Raw genomic sequence first — 12387 nt, 5'->3', positions numbered from 1 at the left:
CTCTCTCACAACACACACATCCCAAGCAACGTACAACATAGGCCTGCCAGTTCTGTACCACTTACGATGCCGCTTGTTGTTCTAAAGGAAGGTTATATCCCAACTGCCAGAAATTACCCATTTTAAACAGAGTTTTTAAAACAAGACATGTTAAAATAAATAGCATTTATTTAGTGTTCCTGAAGAAAAGACAATGTCCCAAGCTAGCAAAACCTTCAAAATCAGGTACCTATAGCTTGATCCTCAGAGGCAGTTTGACTCACAAAATTTGCAAGAAACTGCCTGCAAGTTTTTTAAGCTGAAAACTTTTCAGAACAACTTGCCTAGAAAGTTTGTTATTAAACCCATCAGTTTAAAGTGCAGTTTTGGCAAGTTCTACCATAACCCCTTTAGCTGGAAAATGGCATATGCAAATCAATGAGGATTTATGAGGCTTTGAGAGGAACATGAAGGAAACCCAACCAAAAGTGATACATTTTTTGTGGACTGCTATCCCTTTAAACAATACTTAAATGCCGTTTATATAAATGCAAGGTTGTGCTGCTACTGAGAGCTTGATTCTCAACACAAAGAGCAGTTGCTGCAGACAAGCGTGGCTATGGTTACAAAAATGAACACAAAAGTTAATGCAAAAAGTCATCTCAAAAAAAGTTTATTAGCATGATTAAAAACATGTGAAGAATGACAGTAAGAGAGAAAGTAACTTCGCATGGAAGAATATCCATTTCAACAGTTTATATTCAACACGGCTTGAACTGAATGGATAACTTTATTGCCAGGTTTCACTTGATTTCTTTAACAACAGTTCACATTGTATCAGCTTCACCATTATTAGGACTATTGCTTTTGTTTGGATCTGATCCCTGTTGCAGGTAAGTATAAAAAAATATCCCCCATTACTGCTGGATTGCAGAATGTATTGTTGGCTTAAGAGCTGGTAAAAAAGAAATTCTCAACTGAAGAGTCTGTTTAAAAAAACCACCTTTTTTTTCCTAATCGCACTACAAAGAAATACATTAGTATTTTGGCCTTTAAATTTCTTACATGGTATTTATTTAGCATGGCAATCCCCGAATTCCCTCCCTTTAAGTAACCATAAATCAAACTCCTCTTTCAGAGGCTGTTTCTTGGGTTAGATTCTGGAGATTTACTTCATACACGCTTACACTGGCTTGAGGACGAAGACAGCATCATCTAGTACATAGTAGTCATTATACATATCACCTTCACATAGGTATGGAAGTCTGGTGAAAGCCTCTATGGCAAAACCAGCTTTACTGAAAACTTCTGGCAGGCTATTCACCTGTTCTTCCCAAGTGTGCCCTTTGATTTCCAACACTTCTGAGGGCTTTTCCCACTTGCCACCTACTGAGAAAACAAAACAGTTTGTTTAAATTATAAAGAAAACTTTATTGTGTGTTGTATTTTCTTACAGAAAGCATATTATACAGATTATATTCCATTCCACTCCAAACAGGAGGTTGACAAGCCATTTGTAGAGCTGTTGCCAGATCAGTTCAAGTTTTTGCCTATTGTTCAGAAGCAGCTCCTTCTTAAGGTTATCTTTTCTTACATTTTTAACTAGCAGTTCCAAGACTGGCTGAAAAGTAACTTCCACTAGTGAGGCTGGTGTTCAGCAGACATGGACAGACAGACAATTTAATGAAGATCTTTTCCAGCATTATAAAATTCTTTCTTTATGCCCACTGTCTGGCCAAAGATGGCTTCAGGTAATTACAGTAAATAGAGTCAGCAAGTTGAAAATCATGATTTGCTGTGAAGCTTCCATCAGTAGATCACCACATTATAATGGATGGCTACAGGAGCTTTGAACCTCTGGTGGCCACCTACTAGCTGATATGGTAAAGACTGCTTAGGGTCACATAAAATTAAGAAACTGAACACTTGTAGCATGCTGGAAAACGTGTTGTCATTTATTATATCCAATGAAATAATCTGAAGGATTATAGGTACAACTCTCAGAAGTTCAAAATTTAAAACTCTTCACTCATTTTCCAAGTAATGTCATCCACAAATAACAAACGGTTTCTGGTTTGGTCTGTACCTTTAACCAGTTTGCTAAATGCAGTAGCAAACACCCTTCTAACCAGGAAGTTCTAAATCTTGTGATTCAGAGCGTTCTTCAACTCCAAACATTTCCTAAGTTCCTCTTCCTTCAAGCAGAACCATTTGCAGAGAGACACAAGAAATGGCATCTTTCCACAAATTAAAAGAAGTGCTAATGCTGGCATTTGACTGGATTCTGTACAGTGCTGGTAAGGCTTTTTTTTAAGCTTCTTATATTTTCCCATGTAATAGCAGTTTGAAAAGGTTGTGGTTATGATTTGCAGCATAGCTACAAAATCAGAGCAGTAAAAAGTTTTGCTGAGAATCAAGCTAATTTCTGCTATCTTCATGCAACTTCCAAATTAAACAACTGTTAGTAAATGCTTTTTCTTCCGAAAGTCTGAAATGCTCCTGTAATCTACGATTTCTGGGTCAAATCCTACTGCACTTCCCTGCAAAGAATGCTCCAGCAGCAGCAGCATGGTTTCAGCACAGCTGTGCTTGTTTGGGATGAGGGTTTGGAAGTTTGGCAGACAGTATCTACATGAACTGAAGCCATGGAGTTCTGCTCTGCAAGGCCACCCAGAGCCCTAGAGTAAGGTGGAAAAGAGAAGTGGATCAACTGCAGAAGCACAAGCTACTGCCTCTCACCACACAGGGTGCAAGTACGCCGACAACTTGTATTACTACAATCTTCAGACTGCTGTAGCTGCTATGGAACAGCTCTGATGTTGATCTGACACAGAAGTAGAGTTTCATTTTATTCCTGTAGAAGTCACAGACACTGAATCTGCTTGGATTTAGTCCATAAAATACTCAGTGAGAAAAATTATGAAGGGACAATGCTGATTGTCCACCGTGGACACGCTTATAAATTGTGTATCAGCAGTAGATTAAGAGACTTCATTTTATTTTTCTTCTAATTTGTTATTTTCTAGGAAGTAGAAAAGGATGCTGTTAAGCTACTACCCTCATTTTCACTGCAATAATCCCAATTCCATTGTTCAAATAACTAAGCAGTTTATTTGAATAAAATTAAATATATTAAAACAGTATTTAAATTATGGATGTCAATACTGCCTTAAAAAAAATCTCCCACACCAGTCATATTAAACCTTACACTTCAGTTCCTTAATTAGAATTCTCTTCTTTGATTAACCTTCCTGTTTTCTCTGCACATATTTTTAAATGTCAGAACTAACAAGCAGTATTATTATCCTTAGAAACCCAGAGTCAATATATGTGATGAAGTGGAAGAATGTCTAGGAACTATCACAAATTCTAATCAATGTTATGAAATTGCTAAATTACAAATGTCTCCATTTACAACATTTCCACTGCCTGCCATCAGGCTGCCTCGCTTGACTCAGATCAGGAACAGTGGAGGAGAGAGAAACCCTTGCAGAACTACTCCACTGAGCATCTAGAGTTAAGTCACACGACACCCCCCCCTCCCCCGCCCAAATCCCCAAAACACTCAGGACTAAATCTGAGGCAGGGGACTGGGGACTACACGAAGTATTCTTTTGGTCTTCTCCAGGACCAAAGGAGACATTCACATTATTTTAGACACATGAATCTTCTCTATACTTTTTCAGAAAAACAGAAAGCTAAGCACATCACCACATAGGTAAAACTGTTAAAGGAACACATGGGAAAGCTGTAGGAATTATCTAAAAGAAAAGGTTGCTTGAAACAACCTTAAAAATTTCAAGTTTGAAACATGGTTGGTTTTCCTCCCACCTTTTCTCAAATGAACCAGAAGTAGCTTATTTTCTTTTTAGATTGTGCCTTGCTTTTTAACTGTCCCTCACATTTCCAATTGTTTATTCCCAACAGGTGCTGCAGATACCTGCCAAGTCACTGTAACACAACCCAGATTTCAGGAAGCTGACTACTCCACGCACACTGTGCTCCTAACATGCACCTTCTCTGCCACTGGATGCTCCTCCTCCTCACCTAACGTTCTATGGTTTCGCTTTTTAGCTAATGAACATGAGGATTTGTGTACTCCTGGATGCACAGATCATCAGAAGTACAAAGTACATTTATTATCAGAAAATAACATTTCACTTCAGATCAATGATCTGACTGTAGATGACAACGCTGTTTATATCTGTGGAATAGCATTTTCAAATTCAGGTTCACCCCGTTCTAAACAAACAGGAGATGGAACAGTACTAACGAAAACAGGTCAGTTGATCATTCCTTCTTAATGAAGCACCTTAAAAGAAATAAATTATCTTTCCTAAATACTCTCTTTATTTACACTTTCAAGAATGGCATTTAAGATGGAAATACCAACAAAACCGTTAGGATTAGTACAACTATATTAAAATATTAATAATAAAACCATGGAGGGATTCTACAAATAAGCATCTTAACCTCATTTGCTAATTAGACTGTTCTGTCATATGATGCGAATGACTCTAGAATTCTACAAAAGAAAGAAGTTTTGTACTCATGTTATCTAACCATACTCTACATCCTCTTACATAAAGACTTTAATGGCTATCAGAAAGGGAGTATCAACAGAAAAATGACAAGTAGAGAAACTGACGTTTAGTGGAAGTACGTGCAGGAGAGTACAGGGTCTCAGAACTCGGGATTCACTGTGCCAACTTGAGAAAACAGTTTTAGTTCTGAACCTTTGTATCATTTGCCTTCTCGTTAAGAAAGTGATGAGACTTCATGAACTACATTTCAGTTTTACATGCCTAAAATAGAAAAAACCAACACCTAGCTGGATTATTACTTTCCCTATATTCCTTCCTCTATCTAATTGCATTTCTGAACAAAAGCCTGTAAGGTTTATTCAGATATTCCTTTATGAGAGCAGAAAACTGGATGCTATTCTCTGTTTACCCCTAAAGGAAGGGTTCATAGTAAAAAAACCCAAGTCTCCATTGCCCTTGCAAACATTCAGGGAAACAAAAGAAAAGTGATCTCACTAAGGAATTTAGACTGAAAATGAACCAGAAAATGTCGATGGGTATAAGGTTTTTTAATTCCTCAGAGGAAGGGGGCTGAAATGCAAAATCTTAAGAAAATTATGTGAATCAGAAGAACTGTCCTTTATTCTAACACTCACTTTTAATAAAGGAGCAGAGAAGCAGAACAGCAATGGAAAACTCATCTTCATGATCATCGCCTCATCCTTACTGTTTCTATACAGCACTACTGTATTCACATTCTTTGTAGTCTACAAGGTAGGCTCAAAGTGATTTTTCTGATTTTGTTCTTTTTGTAAATCTAAGCAGTTTTAACATTTCCATAAGAAGAATAAAAAGACATTCCTAGATTCCATAACTTTTATGATTAAGTTTTAAAGAGGTGGTTGGTTGAAGTTCGTATGCTGCACACATCTGCAAACTCTTGCATGGCACATACCTGTACTCTCAATAGCAAACACATTTCCTTTTTTCAGTAAAGTTTCTAATAGAAAAAGTATCCTAAAGTTAAAATTATCCTGACAGTATTAATCAGCAAGTTGGAGATTATCTGTCAAGGCACACTCAAAAAGCAAAACTAGAAGTTACCATCATAAGTCATCAACTCTCTAGATTAGTTTCCAGTAAAAGTAAAATAATTTAAAGTCAAAGTATTTGTGAGCTGCAGTAAAGTTACTGCAGACTGACTTTACTTGTGTAATGAAATTCTATTCATACATCATACATATACAGAAGAGAGGCCTTGGTAAACTTTAAAAGTATCAGAGACTTGGAAGAAGTTTTATGCTTATAGGAAACAAACACATTAGAATGCACCTGGTTAAAAATTACATGACTATTGGATTATTTTTTTTTTAAATCTAGAACAACATTTGTGTTTAGTTAAAAACAAACGCCCAAAGCTGCAACTGGAATCTTCACATAAGAATGAGACTTTGACACGAGAATGAGGACTTCACAGTCCTAAGTGGTATGATACGGTAAAATGGTTCTTTGCTGTAGTGATCACTGTCTAAGCATAAAGACAGGACAGTCTTTTTGATTTGTTTCTTTAAACTAGGTGAAGTAGTATAGTGGGAGAAATTAATCAAGCCTTCTTCAGGGGAAAAACTGGTATCTGTGATGCCATTGGTTTATTTTTGAGAATTGGGTAGTGCTTCAGGCAGGTCCCACTGTACCCAAAGCAAAAATACTTGCAACATCTACTACCAGAAACTGAAAAAGGCCTTATACGCTTGAAAACTTCCCTGATTTTTCCAATGGTATAAGCTGATCTAATGAAAGACTTTTATCTACAAATTGTTTGGCGCTGTAAAAGGGCAACACTTAACTATTCTGTTACCTTAGCAGCTGGCTTCTCATCTTATGTTTTAATTGTTTTTTATTTAATTATCCCTCCCTCCAGTTAAAACCAAAGCTGCTAAAGAAAAGTGGGAATGAAGACCAAAGAACAGAGAACTGTGTATGTTACCACTTTGTTTGCTTTGTCTGTGATTCAGAGCTTTCTTTTTCTGTCTTTTTAAGTATATTGGGCATCAATTTTGTGATTAATTGATGATTCAGTTAAAGAGACATTCAGAGCTGTTAAGGCTTCACTTCAGATTTGTACAAAACTAGTTAATGATTTTACAGTTAACTAATTTTAACTAATTAGTTAATTAATTTATTTTTAACGACTTGGATACAATCTATGTAAAAGCCATCTCTAATACACAGCTTCCTTTAGGTTTTAAGTAAATTTTGTTCAAACGTCTTCTGAAAATAACAGGTTTTGCTATTAATTTTTTGTTTGTTTAAATGATGCATTCAGGTAAGCCCTAATGTATTTAAAACAAGTCCATTAAGAATCTCTATCGCTATGTATCCTTGAATAAAAATCAGAAGCCACACATTTAAATATCCATTAAAGAAGGTCTATATGTTAAGAGATGTAATATTAATGTAATTTAAAACCCTTCTGTCTGCCAAACTGTACGTTCTTAAAGTGTTACTTAGTAACATTCACAAAGGCAAATACAGGGAAAAAATCAGAATTATAAAAGGTAGAAAAAGATGTTTCCCCCAACTTCAAATGTAGCACTGACCTAAAATATTTTAAATAATTTGCAGAAAATCAGTAGCGGACGAAAAATTTTTCAAGCAATTGCTCAAGAACTTCAAAAGCAGAGGTACGCTGAACACTGCCAACAGCCTGTAAGTATCTATCCACCAATACTGAAATTTATGGGGAAAAAGAGGAACTGACAATTTCTATTTCCTCTGGAAATAGACTTTTCTTTTTTAAAGTTGATAAAGGTCTAAAAAAAGTATTCTGCACAACAGTCAAAGACATTATAGAGCGTTCTAAATGACCATACACATACAATTATATATATGACAGTATATACCTTATAGAATGTATGTATATACATTTAAAAATGAAGCTTCCATAAATTTGTATTTTGCCAAGAATAGGTCTCAACAAGTGGTTCTGGACTGTTTGGCAAAATGCATAGAGCTATTAAGAGTCCATTTTTGAAAAATGTTTCTACTGTAGTTCCTCTTGCTCCCTTAGCCCAGGGCAGCTAGTGACAGCAATGTAACAAAACCGTTAGAAAAGCTCTACAACATTCTTACAGATATTTCCCCCTCCTTCAACTTACAGAGCCTAAACTAAGTATTCAACATCACTGGATAAAGCCACAGAACTTATTGGCATAAATTTGGAATGATGAAATAAGTCTTATATGACTGTATGACAATAATTTTGCATATGCCATGTAAGTTACAAAAAAAACCAACTTTAGAAGTTACATGTATTTGCAAGCAAAGAAAATGGCTTCAAAAATGTTGCTTCTCTTGAGAAACAGTGTAAATTCTTTCCTATTCTGAGCATGGACCGCACCACTTCAGAGATGCGAGGAGAAACCAAAAGAAACAGAACAAAGTCAAACACTTCTCCTCTATACATTTTTACTTAATTTATTTCCATACAGTCCCAATTGTTTTCCTCTGTAATTAACCCTTTAAAGACTTCAAGTGCTTGCTGACATGACCTGGTCCTTGGTTTGAGCGCCAGATATGAACACAGTGAAAATAAGGGGTATGTTTTACTGCCTCTGTGCTCCCTGGAGATTAGGAAAAGTCAAGAGGAAAAGAAACATGTTTTGAATCCTGTAGACGCCACACAGACAAAAGCAACTGGATAAGTGGGGAGAAAGGAGTTTACTGAAACAGTAAAGGGAAGGAGTTTGCCTCAGAAAGGAAATTCTGCCTTTATAAACAAAAAGTTCACATCAGTAACAAAATATTTCTACATTTTTCCCCTAGGATGATTTGGAAGATGACACTGTTTATCAGAACAGATGAACATGTGCGGCAGTTCAGATTTGTTCAATATTTCTCATGTAAGCAAAGGGGCAGATGAAGAAGTTAAGCTTCTTCACAGACTTCCTTTGTTTTAAAGAGAGAGGAGAAAACCTTGCAGGGCAGTGTTCTTCAAGAGTATTTTCTAAACTGATCACCAAAACCAAATGCATTGTACCTTACATCTGTGTTATATATTACTTCCATTTTCCATTCTGCAAGAATAAGAACAGTGGGAAAAGACTTCATCTTTCATAAGATAACTGCTAATGCTTCATAAAAGTTTCCTTTTTCAGTTTAGATTCTATGTCTTTTTTTCTTTTTACATGAATTTACATGTATTCCTTTTACATGAATTGAGCATTTGTGAAAGATGTATGATAATTGACAGCAACAGAAAATAAACTCATTTCATAGGTGAAATTCTGGTTTTAGTCATGTTAACATGATAGTTATTGATCTAACGGATATACAGATCAACAGTTACTGAGTCTTAACAACAGCGTAAACACAAAACCTATGTATTCTGTATACAGGCAAGCACAAGAAACAGACTATAAATGTATGTACTATCATGGTGAAGCTCAGTTGGGATGGGAGCCTCTTCCTAGCCTATTTAGGAAAGTAAAGTAGTGGTCACAGTGCGAAGGTTGCTCCTGCAATATTAAAATTCACTTGCTAGACAGACAACCCCCATCTTCCAGTCCTACCATCCAAAGTTAGGATTACCTGGAGCACCAAGTTTTGCCTTTACATGCCTGTTCAACATGGATACAAGCATGAACACAGAAGTATAGTACCTAGTCAAGGTAGTATACTTTTTGTTTTTTAGAAGTACCTTTTTTTTTTAGCAGTTACTACCTAGTCAATCTACAAAATCAGCACTTTTACAAGGGATCTGTTAGTATCAGGCATTCTCCCTACTAAAAAACAGCTGCATCTTTTATCATCATTTAAATAAAACAAGGCTTTGTTTAACAAACAAACTGGCATTTCTCACTTCAGTGAGATGAGAACTGCCAACTGAGACAAAGCAAGGGTCCATCTAGCACAGTACTGTGTTTCCAGCTCAATTTAGTACCAATTATTTCAGGAAGATGGAAAACACACCTTTGTCTTCTTATTCCTGTCAATCAATCACAAGGACATTAACATGTTCAACAAGAAAATTCACAATCCCAGGCTGCTAGTGTTTACTACTTCTGAAGTATGGTGTCTCTGACATTTTTATTTTAGAGAAACTTAAACCAGTCTAGTCATATATTATCTAATAATGCCTTTATATAAATATGATGTCTATATTAGGAAAAACAAAGGATTTTTATATAACCCTATGGGATACCTATTAAAAATATAAAGTTATAATAATTGATGTTCTTATGTGACTAGTCTAATACCTTATGATTCTTCCGGCTTACTTGCCAAATTAGACATGTGCAATAAGTGCATTACTTGTTGTTCTGTATGTTGAAAATAAAACTCTGAAAAGCCCCAGAAAGAATTTGTGATTAAGCCACTTCGGACTCTAGGTGTCACTGTAATTCCAGAAACAGTAAGCACAGAAATATATTTTATGTCCTCCTCCACCTTGCTTTGTTCTCTTAAAGCAAGCTTTATGTTATTCACATGGACAGTTTCCACAATTACCCTCCCATTACATTACGTGTAATAACCCAAATATCTCATTTTGATTAAAATAATTTCTCCATTTCTGGAAACTGATCTATACACTGATCAAACACCTTACCTGCCTCATCTCTTCTCCATTTGTTCCCCACTCTAAAATTCAAAAGTTTCTCTAGGTGGGTCCAAACTGGTTTTAATTAGCTGCTACAAGGAGTTACTTGAGCCATGAAATGTTCTCCTCTTTGAATGTTCCAAGTATTTTTTTTTTGTTAAATATAAAGCTTATGTACATATCTAACACTTTTTAAAACGCATCGTCTTGTAGAACAGCTGAATGAAAATACTGAAATTCTAAAATCCTTTGTACATCATGAAGACAGCCTGGCAGTTCATTGTCTATTTCTTTAGACTACAGTTAAATAGATCTTAAGTGGGAAAGCTTCAGTGGAATGACAGTAACTTTTGTATGTACTAACTTGCATTGTCTAAAGAAGTTTATATGGGCCCATATCCATGATAGTGGTAAATAGACAAACTGAAGATGTTTTTAAGTTTCAGAACATATTAAGGAAACAAAACTGCCTTAAGCAAAGTGACTAATCTGCTACAAGTCACCACCACAAACAAAAGTATGACTTTGGTTTACAAGACATCTTACAACAGATTTCAACTTTCAACAAGTAGGAATGACCAAGTTCAACAATCACAGAACAAGTTTCCAATCCCTTGGGATTTATAAATTTAACACTCTATTCTCCTCCCAGTATACTGTAGGAGATTAATGATGAAGGATATAAGTGGACTTAGAGTAGTTTCTTCCTTAATTTATCTACCTCCTGTTGAGCCAGGAAGTTGCATGTGGTCTGTCATGTGGTTACCCAACAACATGCAGAAACATAGACGCTGGGTGCAATAGCGATTGCAAAACACAATGGCATATAGTTTTGAAGGCACACAAACAAAAAAGTCACCCAAATAATTTCTCAATTTCTGCTTCTAATATGCCGACGAAAGACTAGAAAGACACTGCTGTTATTTGGAATTTTAAAGAATTTTTAAAAGAGGAAGCGATATTGTTCCACATTATAGGAACAGTAAGTTGTAACCAAATATGCTTGAAATACAGCATACAGTACAGATGCGTAAGTCAACCCCCCATCTCATTTAAGACACACTACTTTTCAGAATAGTTACAAAATTATATGCTTAAACTGTATTTTAAGCAATTCTTCATCTGATGGCTTTATTTTTTATACTTAAAACTTCCCCCTGCTCCACCCCCCTCCAGAAAAACACCACTAGCATATAAAAAGAGGAAAATAGATTCGATTTGATGCATTTGTGATTGCCAGAATGTTATGGTTATTATTTCCGTATTTTCTGGGCATACGTGCCACAGACAAGTCTTAATACTCAAGGAGAGCCAGTGTCCAAACAATGACTGATGAACACCAGTCTTCTAGAATTCAAACCACTTTTATGGGTGCTTCAACCTGAATCCACAATCATAGGCACGTAAAAAAACCATTTCTAGTCTCTTTCGACGTTTAGTCATAAGGACAGATTCATTTGAAAATCTCTCACGTATTTCTTTAAAATACAACTAGGGGAAATAATGGAGTTTTGGCACTGAATTTTACTTTTTTTTATTCCAGTTACTAATACAATATAAATAGCGGTCGATACTTTGTATTAGTAGGGGTCTATATTTTACTTTGAGAGCTCACGTTGGAAAGTGAACATTATCTCCCTATGAACTTTTAGGTGCGGTTCATCTAGAACACTTGAAACAGTTTGACCTGAACTGCTCTATTCAGCATTACAGACAGTTCTGACGGTTTTGCTCAATGGTCGCTAGAGACAACTGGGGTTACCTATATGACAGCAGCAGAGGGCCCTAATCAGAGATCAGTTTTCCCATGTTGCTCCAACACAGCTCAAATGTGGCAACCTGCAGAACAGGATATGTGATTTCAATATTTGAGCTTTTTGCTGGTGCCAACAATGTATGTTGGGGAATTAAGAAAACAGCTTACATCATGTGGCCTATTTACCTATGATTTCATACTTCTGAACATGCACCGTACAAGTTATTTGTAAAAATCAAATACATACATGCCAATTATTTATTAAACATTTAATTTGGGATACTATAGCCTACAGATGTTTTCTTTACCTGCCTAAATAGCTATTAATCTGTGTACTTACCATTTTCCACATACGGGTGAAATGGCAGAACTAATGCTAGAATGACTCTGCCTCTAGTTGGCTCCAGTACACTTCTAATATCTTTTAATACAGTCAGTGGTTGATCACAGCGATCCAGCAAATTCAAACAGCTGATAACATCATACTGAAATCCTGTGTTTTGCCATTCATTTATACCAAGCACCCTACA

General features: G+C 36.0%; 2 protein-coding genes across 2 annotated transcripts in view; one reads left to right on the top strand and one right to left on the bottom strand.

The window, feature by feature from the left end:
* Positions 1-635: 635 nt before the first annotated feature.
* METTL9 (methyltransferase like 9) overlaps positions 636-12387 on the bottom strand; it is a 19460-nt gene continuing 7708 nt past the window's right edge. The window contains exons 4-5 of the mRNA XM_009320045.1: positions 12198-12382; positions 636-1368 (exon numbers count right to left, since the gene is read on the bottom strand). Of these exons, the coding sequence (XP_009318320.1) occupies positions 1163-1368; positions 12198-12382 (391 nt within the window). The 3' untranslated portion in view covers positions 636-1162. The remainder of the gene's footprint in view (positions 1369-12197; positions 12383-12387) is intronic.
* On the top strand, positions 2175-8401 carry IGSF6 (immunoglobulin superfamily, member 6). Its single transcript, XM_009319988.1, has 6 exons — positions 2175-2276; positions 3907-4260; positions 5176-5276; positions 6424-6480; positions 7128-7211; positions 8328-8401. Exons 1-6 carry the CDS (start codon positions 2210-2212, stop codon positions 8364-8366), a joined length of 702 nt encoding a protein of 233 aa, XP_009318263.1. The 5' UTR covers positions 2175-2209; the 3' UTR covers positions 8367-8401.

The sequence above is a fragment of the Pygoscelis adeliae genome, unplaced genomic scaffold (genome assembly GCF_000699105.1).
Source record: "Pygoscelis adeliae isolate BGI_AS28 unplaced genomic scaffold, ASM69910v1 Scaffold242, whole genome shotgun sequence".
NCBI lineage: Eukaryota > Metazoa > Chordata > Aves > Sphenisciformes > Spheniscidae > Pygoscelis > Pygoscelis adeliae.
The sequence above is the reverse complement of the archived record's forward strand: the minus strand, read 5'-3'. Positions and strand labels throughout refer to the sequence as shown.